Genomic DNA, 21,442 nt, shown 5'->3' on the forward strand with positions numbered 1-21,442 from the left:
CGTAACTTTGACAGCAGGTGAATTTTCATCGCTATTCAGGCAGGGGAAGCAAATAATCTGTCAGCCTGCACCTCAAAAACATCAGATGCTGGAAATACATCTCCCCCTTTACCACGAGGTCAAAGGAAACATTTGTTTGCCATTTGATTTCTATATATTTGATAAAGCTAGTTTAACGGGCGGAATGACCTTGCCTTGTACATGATCTTTTTCACCAGTGTAGGAATGTTTTCTGCTTAGTTCAAAATTAATTTATCAGCTGCAGATAAAACTGCCAATTTACAAATGGTTTGTATTGCGGCCAATTCACTGCTTGGCCAGCAATTTAAAGTGAGCTGATTGAAAAGTGCAACAGTCTCTTGGCGAAACGTGGACGGAGGTTGAATGCATTGACTCTGCTGAGCATTCACTAAGACTGCCTTCTCCCATTTTCCTTGACTTGGCCTCAGGAATGCTGTGCAGCTTTAGCAGATGTTGGCCGACTGGTATGTCATCGTTTGATACAGGGCTCGGGCCTATCTTGTAAGCTTGTTCCAAAGCTAGACATTTCAGTTTTAGCAAGGGCATTATACTGGCCAAATGGCTCCTTATTTAGTGAGGGAGAATTGCCTCGAGGGCTACTGCTGGAGGCCTGACAGTCTTAACTAAAATCTGTTTCCATCAGAAGTGTATGCACAGGCTGTTTCCTGTAAACCAGCTGGGGAGCTCTGTTGATTTCCATGAGTTTATGGAGTTTAATGAGGATCCAGATGGCTGTTCAGAGCGTACTGTAAGCAAAAAACAGTGACCTCATCCTGAATATTGGAAATCTCAATCTGATGGATCATTCACCTAGATCAGTCCATTTTTCAATACAGCTGTGTTCAAAAGAAAAAGAATAAACTATTCTGAAAAATTAAGACTCCCATGGTCTAATTTGGTGATACTCAGTAAAATTTACAGCACAAGCCCTGCCTTGTGTAGCTTGGGTATTTTCCTTCTGGTTTAGAATTTATTCCTGGACAACAACCATTGTGGTAAGGAAGGGCCCATTCACTTTGTGGGTAAATATGTGGGATGTTTGTAAAAAGAGGTGCGTTGAGTGATCTGTTTTTTTTTCCAAATAGTTATTATCTTGATCTGGCAAAAGCTTTGCTTATTTATAATCCAAATTGGCCTCAATACATGTGCCATAGGATTCCCCATCTCTGGGTTTTGTTTTTAGTTTCTTTGTTTGAGGCTGAGCAAATGAGGAGCAAAGTAGTTAATTTGTGTGTTTTCTCCCACCTTTTGAATTTACTTCACATTGAATAAAGATCCTCCTGCCCTTCAGTTTTGTCTGGTACATCTTGGAGCTTATAATTTTGTGTATTCAAATTCCTTATTTATCCCTGTGTTGCTTTTCTGTTGCTTCTTCTGCCAAAAGACCAAGGTGTGCCTCAGAATAATACCCATGTATGCAGTAGTGTGTGAAGAGGAGCACTTAATCAAGATCGTATAGATACCAAAGAGATAGTGCCACATGTTTATTTCTCATTAGATGTTGGCATATTTATCACTATATGGAGACTGAATTATCTGCAGACCAGAAAAGGTTTGGTTGGATTACCTGGTCTATGCTGAGGGAATAGGTTGAGCATTACAGAAGCAAAAATGTTACCCAGGTTTTGAGTTTCAGAACCAAAGTATAATCCTGGAGATGTTAGTGGTTCAAATTCATTGTAAATGTATAAATACGAATGAAAAAACGTGCTGGTAAATAAATGAATAAACAGTAAATAAATGAATAACTGTTAGATAATATGGATGAAATGTATATAGTTTGTATTGTTTTAAAATAAATAAATGTTTGATTATTAATTGAGTCAGTCAGTCTAACCTCAGTGGTGGGGAAGGTACTAGAAAGAATTTTGAGGGACAGAATATATCTGCACTTGGAGAGATACAGATTGATCAGGGGTAGTCAGTATGGATTTGTTAAGGGAAGGTCATGTTTGACAAATTTGATAGAATTTTTTCAGGAAGTAACCAGGAGTGTTGATGAGGGTGATGCATTTGATGTTGTCTACATGGACTTTAGCAAGGCTTTTGATAAGGTTCCTCCTGGCAGACTGGTCAAGAAAGTAAGAGCCCATGGGATCCAAGGCAAAGTGGCATGTTGGATCCAAAATTGACTGAGAGGCAGGAAGCAGAGGGTGATGGTAGAGTGATGTTTCTGTGACTGGAAGTCTGTTTCCAGTGCAGAGCTGGGGCCCTTGCTATTTGTGGTGTACATAAATGATTTGGACTTAAATTTAGGGGGTATAACAAGAAGTTCACAGATGATATGAAAATTGCTAGGGTGGTAAATAGTGAGGAGGATAGCCGTAAACTGCAGGAGGATGTCAATGGACTGTTCAGGTGGGTAGAGTAGTGGCAAATGGAATTCAACCCAGAAATGTTTGAGGTAATGCACTTGGGGAGGGCTAACGAGGCAAGGGAACACACTGTGAATGGTAGGACCCTGGAAAGTATTGAAGATCAGAGGGATCTTGGTGTGCATATCCACAGACCCGTGAAGATAGCCTTTATTAGTCGAGGCAGAGAATACAAGAGCAAGGAGATTATGCTGGAACTTGTATAAAACACTGGTTATACGACAACTGGAATACTGCGTGCCGTTCTGGTCACCACATTATAGGAAGGATGTGATTGCACTGGAGAGGGTGTAGAGGAGATTTACCAGTGCTGCCTGGGCTGGAGGGTCTGAGCTATGAGGAAAGATTGGATAAGCTGGGGTTATTTTTCTTGGAGCAGCGAAGGTTGAGAGGGGACCTGATAGAGGTGTATAAGTTTATGAGGGGCATAGATAGGGTGGATAGGAAGCCGCTTTTTCATTAGTAGAGGGGTCAATAACCAGTGAATATCTAAATACTTCTTAAATGTATTAGGGTTATGGTTAGGGGAGTTGAGGAGAAATTTTTTCATCTGGAGGGTGATAGGAGCCTGGAACTCATTGCCTGAGAGGGTGGTTGAGTCAGAAACTCTCGTATCATTTAAGAAGTATTTAGATATTCACTAGTGTTGCCATAACCTCCAGAGCTATGGGCCAAGCGCTGGAAAATGGGATTAGTGTAATCAGATCTTTGTTGACTGGTGCAGACACGATCGGCCGAATGGCCTCCTTCTGTGCTGTAAACGTCTATGAGTCTTCTTTAGTGTTGTTGGTTTTACTTTCTTCCATTGTTAGTTTCAAATGCATGTGTGAATATGTGCTGGGCAGGACTAGGTTGACGTTAGTTGCAATGACCTACCAGAATTGAATAGTCAATAGAAATCCATGTTTTCAGCCTCAAACATGATGCACGTTTATCTGAATGTGGCATCAAAGGACTGTAGTGCATTTTGAAACAAACTTTGGGTTTGGGAAAATTGGAGTGGGGGTTGTGTGGAGGTGGGTGTAATTGCCAATGATTTTTTTTATTGGATTCCATTCTTACAATCCTTGGCCAATTTCAGGTATTAAAAATCTAATAAAATCCTGCTTCACCTTGTTCCTCCACTTTCTGCATGCATTGTCTCACCATGACAGAAACCTTTCTGGTCTTTATGCAACACAACTTCCAAATACTGATGAATATGCCCATCATCCAGTGGGAGAGAAACAGCAGATGGTATTTCTTTGTACCATCATTGGGCCATCTTGGTCCCGAAGGCCGTTGTAAGTTTTGATAATCAGGGTAGATCTAGCAAGGTTTTTTCCATATACAACCCAACAGTTGTCGCATAGCCAGTGTCCTTCTCAATGCCCTTTCTAAAAAAAATATTCAACTTTCATTTTTCAATATATCAAATATTGAATGATAATTTATTTGGAGAAACTAACTTGAACAAGTGTTGACAGTGAGAGAGACTGACCTCGTATCGGTAGTGATACATCATTAACCCAATGCTGCTTCAGTGATTTGTCATTTTAACTGTATGTATGTTAATTCCGCTTTCTTGCTCTGTCAGAATCGCTAATTCTTCAGCCCTCCAATGACATAGCACCCCGATTTCAACAAATATTTACAACAAGATGTGAACATTAAAAAGGACACTCAACATGAATAATTAAAGGGAAGCTTGATGTGTGGAATGGGTTAGTCACCTCCCCTTTTTGCCTCTGCTTTGTCTATGCCCACAGCACAAAACTGTACAGCTCAACAATTGGCAGCAATGTTTAGAGGCCGTCGGATTGCTGACATGGGAAATTAGGAAAAAAGACACTTCAGTGGTGGGAGTATTCTCTTGGGCTTCAGATTTTTGTGTATTAACAGAACATTGAGCAACAAGAGATAGATGTAACAAGCACAAATATCTGTATAAAAGCAAAAAACTGCGGATGCTGGAAATCCAAAACAAAAACAAAAATACCTGGAAAAACTCAGCAGGTCTGGCAGCATCTGTGGAAGGGAGCACAGTTAACGTTTTGAGTCCACATGACTCTTCAACAGAACTAAGGAAAAATAGAAAAGGGGTGAATATAAGCTGGTTTGGGGGGGGGGACAAGAAGAGCTGGATAGAGGGCCAATGATAGGTGGAAATGACCAAAAGATGTCACAGACAAAAGACAAAGAGGTGTTGAAGTTGGTGATATTATCTAAGGAATGTGCTAATTGAGGGTAGAAAGCAGGACGAACAAGGTACAGATAGCCCTAGTGGGGGTGGGGTGGGGTGAAGGAATTGAAAAAGGCTAAACGGTAGAGATAAAACAATGGATGGAAATACATTTAAAAATAATGGAAATAGGTGGGAAAAGAAAAATCTATATAAATTATTGGAAAAAACAAAAAGGAGGTGCAAAATCGGAAAGGGGGTGGGGATGGAGGAGAGAGTTCATGATCTAAAATTGTTGAACTCAATATTCGGTCCGGAAGGCTGTAAAGTGCCTAGACAGAAGATGAGGTGCTGTTCCTCCAGTTTGCGTTGAGCTTCACTGGAACAATGCAGCAAGTCAAGGATGGACATGTGGGCATGAGAGCAGGGTGGAGTGCTGAAATGGCAAGCGACAGGGAGGTCTGGGTAATGCTTGTGGACAGACCGAAGGTGTTCTGCAAAGCGGTCACCCGGTCTGCGTTTGGTCTCTCCAATGTAGAGGAAACCGCATTGGGAGCAATGAATGCAGTAGACTAAGTTGAGGGAAGTGCAAGTGAAATGCTGCTTCACTTGAAATGAGTGCTTGGGCCCTTGGACGTTGAGGAGAGGGGAAGTAAAGGGGCAGGTGTTGCATCTTCTGCGATTGCATGGGAAGGTGCCGTGGGAGAGGGCTGAGGTGTAGGGGGTGATGGAGGATTGGACCAGGGTGTCATGGAGGGAACGATCCGTACAGAATGCCGCCGGGGGAGTGAAGGGAAGATGTGTTTGGTGGTGGCATCATGCTGGAGTTGGCGGAAATGGTGGAGGATGATCCTTTGAATGCGGAAGCTGGTGGGGTGATAAGTGAGGACAAGGGGGACCCTATCATGTTTCTGGGAGGGAGAAGAAGATGTGAGGGCGGATGTGCGGGAGATGGGCCGGACACGGTTGAGGGCCCTGTCAACCACCTTGGGTGGAAAACCTCGGTTAAGGAAGAAGGAGGACATGTCAGAGGAACTGTTTTTGAAAGTGGCATCATCAGAACAGATGCGATGGAGGCGAAGGAACTGAGAGAATGGGATGGAGTCCTTACAGGAAACGGGGTGTGAGGAGCTGTAGTCGAGGTAGCTATGGGTGTTGGTAGGCTTCTAATGGATATTGGTGGACATTCTATCACCAGAAATTGAGACAGAGAGGTCAAGGAAGGGAAGGGAAGTGTCAGAGATGGACCATGTGAAAATGATGGATGGGTGGAGATTGGAAGCAAAATTAATAAATATTTCCAGGTCCAGACGAGAGCATGAAGCAGCACTGAAGTAATCATCGATGTACCAGAGAAAGAGTTGTGGGAGGAAGCCGGAGTAGGACTGGAACAAGGAATGTTCCACATACCTCATAAAGAGACAGGCATAGCTGGGGCCCATGCGGGTTCCCATAGCCACACCTTTTATTTGGAGGAAGTGAGAGGAATTTAAGGAGAAACTGTTCAGTGTGAGAACAAGTTCAGCCAGACAGAGGAGGGCAGTGGTGGATGGGGATTGTTCGGGCCTCTGTTAGAGGAAGAAGCGGGGAGCCATCAGACCATCCCGGTGAGGGATGGAGGTGTAGAGGGATTGGACGTCCATGGTGAAGAGGAGGCGGTTGGGGCCAGGGAACTGGAAATTGTTGATATGATGTCAGGTATCAGAGGAATCATGGATGTAGGTGGGAAGGGAATGGACAAGAGGAGAGAGAATGGAGTCAAGATAGCAAGAAATGAGTTCCATGGGGCAGGAACAGGCTGACATAATCCGTCTGCCAGGACAGTCCTGTTTGTGGATTTTGGGTAGGAGGTAGAAGCCGGCTGTCTGAGGTTGGGAGACTATCAGGTTGGAAGCTGTGGAAGGAAGATCTCCAGAGAAGATGAGGTCAGTAACAGTCCTGGAAACAATGGCTTGATGTTCAGTGGTGGGGTCATGATCCAGGGAGAGGTAGGAGGAAGTGTCTGCGAGTTGACGCTCAGCCTCTGCGAGGTAGAGGTCAATGCGCCAGACAACAACAACACCACCCTTGTCAGCGGGTTTGATGACAATGTCAGGGTTGGACCTGAGAGAACGGAATGCAGCAAGTTCTGAGAGAGACAGGTTAGAATGGGTGAGAGGAGCAGAGAAATTGAGACGACTAATGTCACTCCGATAGTTCTCCATGAAAAGATCAAGAGAAGGTAAGAATCCAGAGGGAGGGGTCCAGGTGGAGGGAGAATATTGGAGGTGGATAAAAGGATCCGTTGAACCGGGAGAGGACTCCTGCCCAAAGAAGTGAGCACGGAGACGAAGGTGGCAGAAGAAGAGTTCAGCATCGTGCCGAGCCCGAAATTCATTGAGATGAGGGCGTAAGGGTTTGAAACTAAGTCCTTTACTGAGCACTGAACGTTCAGCATCGGAGAGGGGAATGTCAGGGGGTATGGTGAATACACGGCCGGGCCTGGGATTGGATGACGGGATGGGGACAGAGGGACAGGCATGGGTGGAGGGTCCTGGATGGGGGTTGGTGTTGATGAGTTGTTGGAGCTTGTGTTCCTTTGCACCTGAAAGAAAGTGACAAAGTTTCTTGTTGATGCGTCGAATGAGACGAAGAATAAAATTAAACCGGGGTCATACGCAGCTTTGAAAAAGCGTGCGGCGGTGCTGCTGGAGGAAGAAGTCGAGTGTGTTCATCTCTCTGATTCACACCCTGGTGGCTCCTCTCAGTGATTAGTTACAAATTTTTCTAAGTGGTGAGCCAAAAGACGTCCGTTATTCACACATCCGCATTTAGAAGCAAGGGCTGAATTTTTAGGCAGCTCTGTCTAGGAGAATGTTCCAGAGCCAAGAAAATATTTGAGAAGCTATGAACTGATGCAATTCTTGTACTCTGGTATAAAGTGTTGACCTGCTTTAATGAGGGAAATGATTATGAGAAATGATAGTGCCACCAGATTTTGTGGTGTGGCATGTATTCTGCTTGTCTTTGCTCATTTTATTAGTTTGAGCTATAATTGTCAAAACTGATGATAATATTCTGCAACTGGAGTGACATGAAATCATCAAATTGCAACAGTAACCAGTATAGTTACGCTTACTTAACTGTTTGCATTCTCCAAATAGTGTTTCCATGGTTCTTGGAGCTTCTTTGTCCCTGGTTTGGATGTGAATACTAAAGTGAGAAGCTAAATACTGTTGAGCAAGGAGAGCTTGGTAGAAGAGAGATGGTTGGGCAGTGTCACAGTGTGTCAATTTGATTCAGAATTAATGACTTGTACCCTCAATGCTGAGCAATGTGTTTGTTGTCAATACAGTGCCTGATTCTATCTATCTGCAGAGATTCAATCCCTTCTTCAAAAGTTAGAGTTAAAGAGCCCTGCGGGTCAGATCATTCAACAGGCTAATGAATTTCTGGGCTCTCAGCCAAGTGTCTTTATGTATTTTTGGCTGAGAATAGGGACATCCATTAGAGTAATAAAACACCTGGACCCCAGGGAAAACATTCTTGATTGGCAGCTCGGGTTATCTGATCTATGCTACCAATTGCACAATGTTATGATAAAGAGAGGTTCCAAGTGCTTTCAGTTTTTGCTATTGATACTTTAAAGGGTCTGGATGTTTGACACTTTTATTCAGCTGAGGCAAAAAGGATTTTTTAAACAAAAGTGGAAAGTTATCAATGCATGACTTTTTTAAAGCATTTTTTTACACATCCCACTGATACTATAGGGTTCATTGGCTCTATACAGCGTATAGTGTATAAGTGCTGTAGCTTGGCATGGGTGGCATGAGAAACCATGGGAATTGTTTGGAGGCATACCTTGGCATGGAGGGCATGAAGTGCCATAGACGTTGTTTGCAGGCACATCTTGGCATGGCAGGCGTGAGGGGCCATAGGGATTGTTTGGAGGGCATTCCTTGGCATGGGGGGCATGAAGAGGCAAGACTTCCAGATTCTGGCCTCTGCAGCCATCTTCGTTACGATGGAGAAGTTCTCCGCCTTTATGAAAATCCAGGCCTGAGTGTCATAATAAGACCAATTTGTTCAGAAGCAAATTGGTAACTGAGTAATAGGTTTCTCATTCACCTAAGCTTTATGGTGATTAGCAACTTAGATCTCACTTTACAATGATTGGGATGTGATTGTTAATACTTTTTGTGATGAGAACAATAGTTGCTGGATTTTTGCTAGCAAACACTGATTTAAGAAATAGAGAACAAATAATTTCACATGGCTTTGAGAGACAAGTTCACACAAGTTCAGAGTGAAGTGAGAGCTGCATGAGAGCAAAGATTTCTGACAATCCAAGTTTGCTGAGCTGGAGTGGAGAGGGAGAAGGAAGTGCCAGGTGGGCTAGCTGATTTATGCCGGTAATACAAGCAGAATGAACAAACTAAACCTAAAAATGTCAACACAGGAAAGGAGGGTGATGTCATTACTCGCAGATGTTGGGAGTTTCAACCTCAGGTGTTGACACTCGCTGTGGGAAGTGTCACGAACTTGCTTAGGGAATAGTGCTGAAATTTGCAGATGATACCAAAAATAGTAGTTAATTATTTAGAAGACCATAGGAAGTTACAGAGGAATATTAATAAGATTGAGCAATAGGCTAAAAATTGGTAAATGGAATTCAGCGTCATTGCTTGTGAAGTGATGCAGTTTGGTTTTAAAAAAAAGCAGGAATGAAAGTTGGCTTGTTGTTTTGATGAGTAAAGGAAGTTAGATGTACCCGTTTACAGGACAGATCCTTGGGTTGATGAGGCTATTTTTAAAAAATAATCTAATGGAATTAGGCTTATCATTAGGTAGAAAGTATAAAAGTGAATGTAAAAATGTAAAATGTAACAGTGAATCTTCATGAAGCTTAAGACCTCTGTTAGAATATAATGTCCAGCTTTAGGAAGCATATGGAAGATTTGGAGAAGTGAGAGAGTACACTCATTGGGTTATGATTTGATATAAGGAAAGGCAAATACCAAAGACTTGATAAAATTTAATACTTTTGTCTAGAACAATACAGATTTCAAATTATGAAAAGTTGAGGCAGGGGTGATAAAAGCAGACTGTTTCCAATAGCTGAGAGAGTTGTGAGACTGTTGAATTCACTCTCGGGATGAATGATTCAGCATAAACTAAGTCATTAAAGATTAGGCTGAATAGTTGGATGACGAGTGGGGAATAAATACCATTGGAACTATTTGTTCATGGGGAGGGTAAAGACCAGATCAGACTTGTGTCAAATGGTCTGTTCTATGTAATGTGAACACCTCTGCCAAGGAGGCAAGTAGGATTTCTAGGATCAGATTGATGAAAGACGTCTTTAACTGTCTTTTGTCTGCTTACATAGAATTTACAGCACAGAAACAGACCATTTGACCCAACAAGCCTAAATTGGTAAAACAAAAACAGAATTACCTGGAAAAACTCAGCACGTCTGGCAGCATCGGCGGAGAAGAAAAGAGTTGACATTTCGAGTCCTCATGACCCTTCCACAGTCTAAATTGGTGTTCATGTTCACCTCAGCTATTCATGTAGTGAGAGTTTTACATTCTCTGGGCAAAGAAGTTTCTCTTGAATTCCTTATTGAATTTATTGGTTACAATATTGTACTCCTAGCCCTTTTTGGACTCCTCTAAGTGGAAACATCTCCACATCAAACCTATCGAACTCCTTCATAATTTTAAAGATCTCAGTCATGTCACCTCTCGGCATTCTCTTTTCGAGAGTAAAAAACCCAAAGTTAGTTGGGCTGCTGGACTTCAGTGGAATTTTTGCACCCAGGACTTGAATTTAATTCATTCTGAAAAGTGAGGAGTGGTCCTAAGCCAGATGGAGACAGTTTTGCCTCTCTCCTATAAGTCCTTGGAATGCTTGGTTTGACAGTGATTTCTGAATTGTCTTTACTGACTAGCTGATGAAAGTCTTCTTTTCCTGTGTTGAAATTTGTCCTTTTGGTTGCCTGATCTTCCTCAAAGCACTTCTAATTCTGAACCAATCATTCAGCCAATGCCAGTGTGTAGTTTTGGAGCAGCCAGTAGTAACTGATTGGTATAAGCTCTAATGACATTTGCATGACCTTTAAACTGATCAGCTACCCATCAATTTACTACTTGAAATTTTTCCAATGAGCTCAGTTATACACCTGAAGTATTAATTTTGTATTACTGCATTGAAAACCATCTCATAGTCTGATGTGCTATTTGGTATTTCCTCAAAGTACACTCCTGTGGTAAAGGATTACATGTTGTGTGGCACTACCACTGTGCTAAATGGGATAGATTTCAAACAGATCTAGCAACTCAACTGGGTGTCCAGGAGGCGCTGTGGGCCATCAACAGCAGCAGAATTGTACTCAACCGCAATCCTAACCTTATGCTCTGGCATATCCCCCACTCTACCATTAGCACCAAGCCAGGGGATCAACCCTGGTTCAATGAAGAGTGCAGGAGGACATGCCAAGAGCAGCACCAGGCATACCTAAAAATGAGATGTCAACCTGGTGAAGCTACAACTCAGGACTATTTGTGTGCCAACTAGTGTAAGCCGCAAGTGATGGATAGAGCTAAGTGACTCCACAACCAACAGATCAGATCTAAGCTCTGCAGTCCTGCCCCATCCAGTTGTGAATGGTGGTGGACAATTAAACAACTCACTGGAGGAGGATGTTCCATAAATATCCCCTTCCTCAATGATCGGGGGGCCCCGCACATCAGTGCAAAAGATAAGGCTGAAAGAATTGCAAAATCTTCAGCCAGAAGTGCCGATGGATTATCCATCTCTGCCTCCTCTGGAGGTCCCTAGCATCACAGATGCAAGGCTTCAGCCAATTTGATTCACCCCACATGATATCAAGAAACGGCTGAAGGCACTGGATAATGCAAAGACTATAGGCCCTGACAATATTCCGGCAATAGTACTGAAGACTTGAGTTCCAGAACTTGCCGTGCCCCAAGCCAAACTGTTCCAATACAGCTACAAAACTGGCATCTACCCGGCAATGTGGAAAATTGCCCAAGTATGTCCAGGACACACACAGCATGACAAACCCAACCCAATTAATTACCACCCCATCAATCTACTCTCGGTCATCAACAGTGCTTTCAAGTGGTACTGGCTTAGCAATAACCTGCTCACTGACGCCCAGTTTGGGTTCCGCCAGGGTCACTCGGCTCCTGGCCTCATTACAGCTTTGGTTCAAACATGGACAAAAGAGCTGAACTCCAGAGGTGAGGTGAGAGTGACTGCCCTTGACATCAAGACAGCATTTGACTGAGTATGAAATCAAGGAGTCCTAGCAAAACTGAAGTCAGTGAGAACCAGGGGGAAAACTCTCTGCTGGTTGGAGTCATACCTAGCATGTACGTGGTTGTTGGAGGTCAATCATCTCAGTTCCAGGACATCAACTGCAGGAGTTCCTCAGGGTAGTGTCCTAGGCCCAACCATCTTCAGCTGCTTCATCAATGACCTTCCTTACATCATAAAGTCAGAAGTGGGGATGTTTGCTGATGCTTGTACAATGTTCAGCACTATTCACGAATCCTCAGATACTGAAGCAGTCCATGTCCAAATGCAGCAAGACCTGGACAACATCCAGGCTTGGGCTGACAAGCGGCAAGTAACATTTGCACCAACCAAATGCCAGGCAATGACCATCTTCAACAAGAGGAAATTTAACCATTGCCCCTTGACATTCAATGGCATTACCGTCGACGAATCCCCTGCTATCAATATCCTGGGAGTTACCATTGACCAGAAACTGAACTGGTCTAGCCATATAAATACTGTGGCTACAAGAGCAGGTCAGAGGCTAGGAATCCTGCAGCGAGTAACTCACCTCCTGACTCCCCAAAGCCTGTCCACCATCTACAAGGCTCAAGTCAGGATTGTGATGGAATACTCTCCACTTGCCTGGATGAGTGCAGCTCCAACACATTATCGACACCAAGCTTGACACCATCCAGGACAAAGCAACCCGCTTGATTGACATCCCATCCACAGACATTCACTCCCTCTGCCACCAATGCATAGCAGTAGCAGTGTGTACTATCTACAAGATGCACTGCAGAAACTTACCAAGACTCCTTAGACAGCACCTTCCGAACCCATGACTGCTACCATCTAGAAGGACAAGGGCAGCAGACACATGGGTACACCACCACCTGGAAGTTCCCATCCAAGCCACTCACCGTCCTGACTTGGAAAAATATCGCCGTTCTTTCACTGTTGCTGGGTCAAAATCCTGGAACTCCCACCCTAACAGCACTGTGGGTGTAGCTACACCACATGGACTGCAGTGGTTCAAGAAGGCAGCACACTCCCACCTTCTCAAGGACAATTAGGGATGGGCAATAAATGCTAGCCTAGCCAGCCACGCACATATCCCATGAATGAATAAAAAATTCCAGTTGGAAAGAGAATATCAACTACGTGTGGTCTTTAGCGATGTAAGGAAATTGCAATGGCTCTGCCTCTTTTGTCAGCCCTCTAATGGCATTTGCTGATCAGAGTAATTATGCATTGTAGGAAAGATTGGGGGGGAAATGGAATCTATCACTAACTGCACATTCCAGTCCTCATCTGAATCTGTCAAAGACCATTGTTTGAACAGATTAGGATTTTGCTCTGCACCTATTTGGTATAATCAAATTTGGCACTGTTAGAAACTACAAAAATAGCTCATTTCACAATATTTGAGATCACAACAAAAAGAGATCTTTTGCTCCAAAAAACTTACATCAAAGTTCTACTTTATTCCAAAGATAGTAGAAGTGAGGTAAACTTTAGTTATAATTCACTTCTTTTGAGTATGGCAGAGCACACCATCACCTGCTGGCAAATGACAGGTTACAGTAAAGTGCACGACCATCTTGCCTTGCAGTCGTTTAAATGCAATGCTGGTCAATCAGCAGAAAGTTCAGTTATGAAGTTTCCCGTGTTATTAAAGCTCTTCAGCACTGAGGGTGGAGTCGAGTCTTGGTTTTATCATTTGTGCACCTTCTATTGCTAGGGTCACAATGCAAGTGTTTTCTAAACAGAAGTTACGAATATGAAGCAACAGCATTGTATTGCCTGGGAAAGGAGCAAGATTTGCTTTCAGTTTTTCAGTGAAGCATTTAAATGAACAGTTTGCAAAAATGCTTAGATGGCTTTGTCTTTCTGCCATAAAAACAAAAAAACTGCGGATGCTGGAAATCCAAAACAAAAACAGAATTACCTGGAAAAACTCAGCAGGTTTGGCAGCATCAGCGGAGAAGAAGAGTTGACGTTTCAAGTCCTCATGACCCTTCGACAGAACTTGAGTTCGAGTCCAAGAAAGAGTTGAAATATAAGTTGGTTTAAGGTGTGTGTGTGTGTGGGGGGAGGGGGGGGCGGCGGAGAGAGAGAGAGAGAAGTGGAGGGGGGTGTGGTTGTAGGGACAAACAAGCAGTGATAGAAGCAGATCATCAAAAGATGTCAAGAACAATAGAACAAAAGAACTCATAGGTGTTAAAGTTGGTGATATTATCTAAACGAATGTGCTAATTAAGAATGGATGGTAGGGCACTCAAGGTATAGCTCTAGTGGGGGTGGGGAGAGCATAAAAGATTTTAAGATATTTAAAAATAATGGAAATAGGTGGGAAAAGAAAAATCTACATAATTTATTGGAAAAAAAAGGAAGGGGGAAACAGAAAGGGGGTGGGGATGGGGGAGGGAGCTCACGACCTAAAGTTGTTGAATTCAATATTCAGTCCAGAAGGCTGTAAAGTGCCTAGACGGAAGATGAGGTGTTGTTCCTCCAGTTTGCGTTGGGCTTCACTGGAACAATGCAGCAAGCCAAGAACAGACATGTGGGCAAGAGAGCAGGGTGGAGTGTTAAAATGGCAAGCGACAGGGAGGTTTGGGTCATTCTTGCGGACAGACCGTAGGTGTTCTGCAAAGCGGTCGCCCAGTTTACGTTTGGTCTCTCCAATGTAGAGGAGACCACATTGGGAGCAACGAATGCAGTAGACTAAGTTGGGGGAAATGCAAGTGAAATGCTGCTTCACTTGAAAGGAGTGTTTGGGCCCTTGGACTGTGAGGATAGAGGAAGTGAAGGGGCAGGTGTTGCATCTTTTGCGTGGGCATGGGGTGGTGCCATAGGAGGGGGTTGAGGAGTAGGGGGTGATGGAGGAGTGGACCAGGGTGTCCCGGAGGGAGCGATCCCTACGGAATGCCGATGGGGGGGGTGAAGGGAAGATGTGTTTGGTGGTGGCATCATGCTGGAGTTGGCGGAAATGGCTGAGGATGATGCTTTGAATGCGGAGGCTGGTGGGATGATAAGTGAGGACAAGGGGGACCCTATCATGTTTCTGGGAGGGAGGAGAAGGCGTGAGGACGGATGCGCGGGAGATGGGCCGGACACGGTTGAGGGCCCTGTCAACGATCGTGGGTGGAAAACCTCGGTTAAGGAAGAAGGAGGACATGTCAGAGGAACTGTTTTTGAAGGTGGCATCATCGGAACAGATGCGACGGAGGCGAAGGAACTGAGAGAATTGGATGGAGTCCTTACAGGAAGCGGGGTGTGAGGAGCTGTAGTCGAGGTAGCTGTGGGAGTCGGTGGGTTTGTAATGGATATTGGTGGACAGTCTATCACCAGAGATTGAGACAGAGAGGTCAAGGAAGGGAAGGGAAGTGTCAGAGATGGACCACGTGAAAATGATGGAGGGGTGGAGATTGGAAGCAAAATTAATAAATTTTTCCAAGTCCCGACGAGAGCATGAAGCGGCACCGAAGTAATCATCAATGTACCGGAGAAAGAGTTGTGGAAGGGGGCCGGAGTAGGACTGCAACAAGGAATGTTCCACATACCCCATAAAGAGACAGGCATAGCTGGGGCCCATGCGGGTACCCATAGCCACACCTTTTATTTGGAGGAAGTGAGAGGAGTTGAAGGAGAAATTGTTCAGCGTGAGAACAAGTTCAGCCAGACAGAGGAGAGTAGTGGTGGATGGGGATTGTTCGGGCCTCTGTTCGAGGAAGAAGCTAAGGGCCCTCAGACCATCCTGGTGGGGGATGGAGGTGTAGAGGGATTGGACGTCCGTGGTGAAGAGGAAGCGGTTGGGGCCAGAGAACTGGAAATTGTTGATGTGACGTAAGGTGTCAGAGGAATCACGGATGTAGGTGGGAAGGGACTGGAGAAGGGGAGAGAGAAGGGTGTCAAGATAACGAGAAATTAGTTCTGTGGGGCAGGAGCAAGCTGAGACGATCGGTCTACCGGGGCAGTTCTGTTTGTGGATTTTGGGTAGGAGATAGAAGCAGGCCGTCCGAGGTTGGGCGACTATCAGGTTGGAAGCTGTGGGAGGAAGATTCCCAGAGGGGATGAGGTCAGTGACAGTCCTGGAAACAATGGCTTGATGTTCAGTGGTGGGGTCATGGTCCAGGGAGAGGTAGGAGGAAGTGTCTGCGAGTTGACACTCAGCCTCCGCGAGGTAGAGGTCAGTGCGCCAGACAACAAGCACTGACCTCTACCTCGCGGAGGCTGAGTGTCAACTCGCAGACACTTCCTCCTACCTCTCCCTGGACCATGACCCCACCACTGAACATCAAGCCATTGTTTCCAGGACTGTCACTGACCTCATCCCCTCTGGGAATCTTCCTCCCACAGCTTCCAACCTGATAGTCGCCCAACCTCGGACGGCCTGCTTCTATCTCCTACCCAAAATCCACAAACAGAACTGCCCCGGTAGACCGATCGTCTCAGCTTGCTCCTGCCCCACAGAACTAATTTCTCGTTATCTTGACTCCCTTCTCTCTCCCCTTGTCCAGTCCCTTCCCACCTACATCCGTGATTCCTCTGACACCTTACGTCACATCAACAATTTCCAGTTCCCTGGCCCCAACCGCTTCCTCTTCACCATGGACTTCCCATCCCTCTACACCTCCGTCCCCCACCAGGATGGTCTGAGGGCCCTTAGCTTCTGCCTCGAACAAAGGCCTGAACATTCCCCATCCACCACTACTCTCCTCCGTCTGGCTGAACTTGTTCTCACGCTGAACAATTTCTCCTTCAACTCCTCTCACTTCCTCCAAATAAAAGGTGTGGCTATGGGTACCTGCATGGGCCCCAGCTATGCCTGTCTCTTTATGGGGTATGTGGAACATTCCTTGTTCCAGTCCTACTCCGGCCCCCTTCCACAACTCTTTCTCCGGTACATCGATGATTACTTCGGTGCCGCTTCATGCTCTCGTCGGGACTTGGAAAAATTTATTAATTTTGCTTCCAATCTCCACCCCTCCATCATTTTCACATGGTCCATCTCTGACACTTCCCTTCCCTTCCTTGACCTCTCTGTCTCAATCTCTGGTGATAGACTGTCCACCAATATCCATTACAAACCCACCGACTCCCACAGCTACCTCGACTACAGCTCCTCACACCCCGCTTCCTGTAAGGACTCCATCCAATTCTCTCAGTTCCTTCGCCTCCGTCGCATCTGTTCCGATGATGCCACCTTCAAAAACAGTTCCTCTGACATGTCCTCCTTCTTCCTTAACCGAGGTTTTCCACCCACGGTCGTTGACAGGGCCCTCAACCGTGTCCGGCCCATCTCCCGCGCATCCGCCCTCACGCCTTCTCCTCCCTCCCAGAAACATGATAGGGTCCCCCTTGTCCTCACTTATCACCCCACCAGCCTCCGCATTCAAAGCATCATCCTCCGCTATTTCCGCCAACTCCAGCATGATGCCACCACCAAACACATCTTCCCTTCACCCCCCCTATCGGCATTCCGTAGGGATCGCTCCCTCCGGGACACCCTGGTCCACTCCTCCATCATCCCCTACTCCTCAACCCCCTCCTATGGCACCACCCCATGCCCATGCAAAAGATGCAACACCTGCCCATTCACTTCCTCTCTCCTCACCGTCCAAGGGCCCAAACACTCCTTTCAAGTGAAGCAGCATTTCACTTTCATTTCCCCCAACTTAGTCTACTGCATTCGTTGCTCCCAATGTGGTCTCCTCTACATTGGAGAGACCAAACGTAAACTGGGCGACCGCTTTGCAGAACACCTGCGGTCTGTCCACAAGAATGACCCAAACCTCCCTGTCGCTTGCCATTTTAACACTCCACCCTGCTCTCTTGCCCACATGTCTGTCCTTGGCTTGCTGCATTGTTCCAGTGAAGCCCAACGCAAACTGGAGGAACAACACCTCATCTTCCGACTAGGCACTTTACAGCCTTCACTGAATATTGAATTCAACAACTTTAGGTCGTGAGCTCCATCCCCCATCCCCACCCCCTTTCTGTTTCCCCCTTCCTTTTTTTTTTCCAATAAATTATGTAGATTTTTCTTTTCCCACCTATTTCCATTATTTTTAAATATCTTAAAATCTTTTATGCTCTCCCCACCCCCACTAGAGCTATACCTTGAGTGCCCTACCATCCATTCTTAATTAGCACATTCGTTTAGATAATATCACCAACTTTAACACCTATGTGTTCTTTTGTTCTATTGTTCTTGACATCTTTTGATGATCTGCTTCTATCACTGCTTGTTTGTCCCTACAACCACACCCCCTCCTCCACTTCTCTCTCTCTCTCTCTCTCTCCGCGCCCCCCCCCCCCACCCCACACACCTTAAACCAGCTTATATTTCAACTCTTTCTTGGACTCGAACTCAAGTTCTGTCGAAGGGTCATGAGGACTCGAAACGTCAACTCTTTTCTTCTCCGCTGATGCTGCCAGACCTGCTGAGTTTTTCCAGGTAATTCTGTTTTTGTTTTGTCTTTCTGCCAGTTTATTTCGCTTTTGACTCGTGTCCAGGTTCCACTGACTACTTTTCTGGGGTACTGTTTAATAATTATTATTATTCGTATGGTGCCTGATCCCCATTTTACATGTTATCAGGCTATTTGACTACAGTGCAATATGGCCAGACCCCGTGCTGTTCTCTGAACCTGTACATTGTCTGAACATGTACATTTTTCCAGCAGGCGACACTGCACAGTGCTGAAGGCAAGAACCTGAGCTGAACCCACTCATTCACTTTCTCTTTCCCCCCATCCAATTGACAGCAGTTCTGAAGAAGTGGATTTAAAAAAAATACTTTTTTGTTAACAGTTTGTCCAATTAGAATAAGGAAAGGTGCAGAACTCAATTAAAATACTGCAACCCCACAACAAGTACAGAAAGAGTCCTGATACATAACCCATTCATAGCTAATTCTGTACACCCTGAAGGCTGAATTGAACCAGAGACTGGAATAGATCAGCCTGAACATTGTGGCTTTAAACCTGGTGGCTCACCACTTTCTCAAGGGCAACTAGGATGAGCAATAAATGCCATCAATACACACACCTGGGCAATGAATATTTTTTTAAAAATTGTGATTAGAAGGGAATTTTTGACCAAGGCCATAATATGTGCCAAGTATTCAGACTTTGTGGAGGATGCTCACTGCGTTTACCATTTACTGTGTAGTAGGAATGTTCACATTTTGTTTCTTCTGTCAGATAAGAGCAAGCCCTTTGCTCATTGCATGATTACAGATGGCACGCACTCTACTCTCTGCAGGGTAGTGGAAAGAGGCATGAGAAAATGAGTCTGGGGATTTAATAATGGAAAATAAGGAGATGGCAGATGAATTGAGCAAGTATTTTGCATTGATTTTCACTGTAGAGAATACAAGTAACATCCCAGAAATAGCTGTAAATCAGGAAATGGATGGTAGAGAGGAACTCAGGAAAATCACAATCACCAGAGATGTAGTAATGAGCTCATTTTTGGAGCTGCAGGCTGATAAATCCCAGGGTCCTGATGGGCTTCATCGTAGGGTCTTAAAGGAAGTGAGTTGATGTATTGGTTTTAATTTTCCAAAATTCCCTGGATTCGGGGAAGGTTCCATTAGTTTGGGCCTTTATTCAAAAATGGGGCAGACAGAAAGCAGGAAATTACAGGCCAGTTAGCTTAACATCTGTCATAGGGAAAATGTTAAAAGCTATTATTAAAGGTGTTATAGCAGGATACTTAGAAAAATTCAAGGCAATAAGGCAGATGGTTTTATGAAAAGGAAACTAATTTAACCAATTTATCGGAGTTTTATGAAGGAATCACATGTGTTGTGGATAACGGGGAACCAGTGGATGTACTGTACTTAGATTTCCAGAGTGCATTTGATAAGAAGCCACATCAAAGGTTATTGCTGAAGATAAAAGCTCATGGCATAGGGGGTAACATATTAGCATATTAGAAGATTGGCTAGCTAACAGGGAACGGAAGGTAGCCGTAAACATGTCTTTTTCTGGTTGGCAGAGTGTGATGAGTGGTGTGGCACAGGGATCAGTGCTGGAGCCTCAACTTTTTACAATTTATATAAATGACATGGGTGAAGGGACTGAAGTTTGGTTACTAAATTTGCTGACGACACAAAGACAGGGAGGAGAGTAGGACATGTGTGAATAGGACATAAGGAGGCTACAAAGTGACATAGGCTAAGTGAGTGTGCAAAGATCTGGCAAATGGAGTATAATGCGGGTAAATGTGAAATTCTCCATTTTGGCAGGAGGAATAAAAAAAACATATTATCAAATTGGTGAGAGGCTGCAGAGCTCTGAGATTAAGAGGGATCTGGGTGTCCTACTGCATGAATCACAAAAGGCTAGTATGCAGGTACAGCAAGTAATTAGGAAAGCTAAAAGAGTTAACATCCATTGTGAGGGAGTTGATTACAAAAATAGGGAGATTATGCTTCAGCTTTACAGGGCACTGGTGAGGCCGCATCTGGAGTACCGTGTACAGTACTGGTCTCCTTATTTAAGGAAGGATCTAAATGCATTAGAAGCAGTTAAGAGAAGGTTTACTAGACTAATACCAGGAATGGGTGGGTTGCCTTATGAGGAAAGGTTGGACAGGTTAGGCTTGTCTCCACTGGAGTTTAGAAGAGTAAGAGGCTACTTGATTAAAATCGATAAGATCCTGAGGGGTCTTGACAGGATGGATATGGAAAGGATGTTTCCTCTTGTGGGAGAGTCTAGAATTAGGAGTCATGGGTTTAAAAATAATGGGTCGCCCATTTAAGGCAGAAATGAGGAAAAAATTTTTCTCTGAGGGTCGTGAATCTTTGGAACGCATTTCCTGAAAGGGCAGTGGAAGCAGAGTCTTTGAAATTTTTTTGAAGGCAGAGCTAGATAGATCCTTGATAAACAAGGGGGTGAAAGGTTATCAGGGGTAGGCAGTAATGTGAAGTGGAAGTTACAGTCAGATCAGCCATGATTTTATTGAATGGTGGTGCATGTTCAAAAGGCTGAGTGGCCTACTCCTGCTCCTAGGTCATATGTTCATAGTCTGCATTGTCTCCGTAGCAATTGACCTCTAAATTGCTTGTCTCCTTTCTTCTAGTTTTGCCATCGAGCCTTTTCCTTGGAGTCCTGAGGGTCCATGGCTGCAATCCAAACCTTGAGTGCATCCAGTGATCGCAGCAGCCATTGCAACAACCTGTACCCTTGCTCCCCAGACAACAGCAAGTGCAACATGGGAAGTGTCGGTAGTTTAATGACTGAGAAACAAGACCTTCTAGGAGATGGTCTGAAGAGTAACAGAAATGGAAACGCTTACAACATCAGGCAGCCAGATGGGCTGTTTAAAAAGGGGTTGACCCAAAGAGAGTTACTGAACTACCTGAACAGCACCAAAAAAGGATCGAAGGCGGAGAAAAGGATTGCATCTGGGAGTTCTTCCATGGAACGCTGCCGAAAAGATGGACAAAATGAGATTTATGGGAAAACGTGTTATAAAGATGGGAAGGAGATTGATTTGACAAAGAATTCACTTCCTGTTGGAGGGAAATTTGAAAAGGTACTTTAAACACAGTACTGAATCTCTGACTTTTCACTATGAGCAGTGG

General features: G+C 44.6%; 1 protein-coding gene across 3 annotated transcripts in view; it reads left to right on the forward strand.

Annotated features, from left to right (window-relative positions):
* The window catches only part of n4bp3 (NEDD4 binding protein 3), a 121,088-nt gene that overhangs the window by 91,776 nt on the left and 7,870 nt on the right, over positions 1 to 21,442 (forward strand). For all 3 annotated transcript variants that reach the window (XM_041193894.1, XM_041193893.1, XM_041193892.1), the window contains one exon: positions 20,938 to 21,393. In XM_041193894.1, the coding sequence (XP_041049828.1) occupies positions 20,977 to 21,393 (417 nt within the window). In that variant the 5' untranslated portion in view covers positions 20,938 to 20,976. The remainder of the gene's footprint in view (positions 1 to 20,937; positions 21,394 to 21,442) is intronic.

The sequence above is a fragment of the Carcharodon carcharias genome, chromosome 8, assembly GCF_017639515.1.
Source record: "Carcharodon carcharias isolate sCarCar2 chromosome 8, sCarCar2.pri, whole genome shotgun sequence".
In the NCBI taxonomy this organism is placed as follows: Eukaryota; Metazoa; Chordata; class Chondrichthyes; order Lamniformes; family Lamnidae; genus Carcharodon; species Carcharodon carcharias.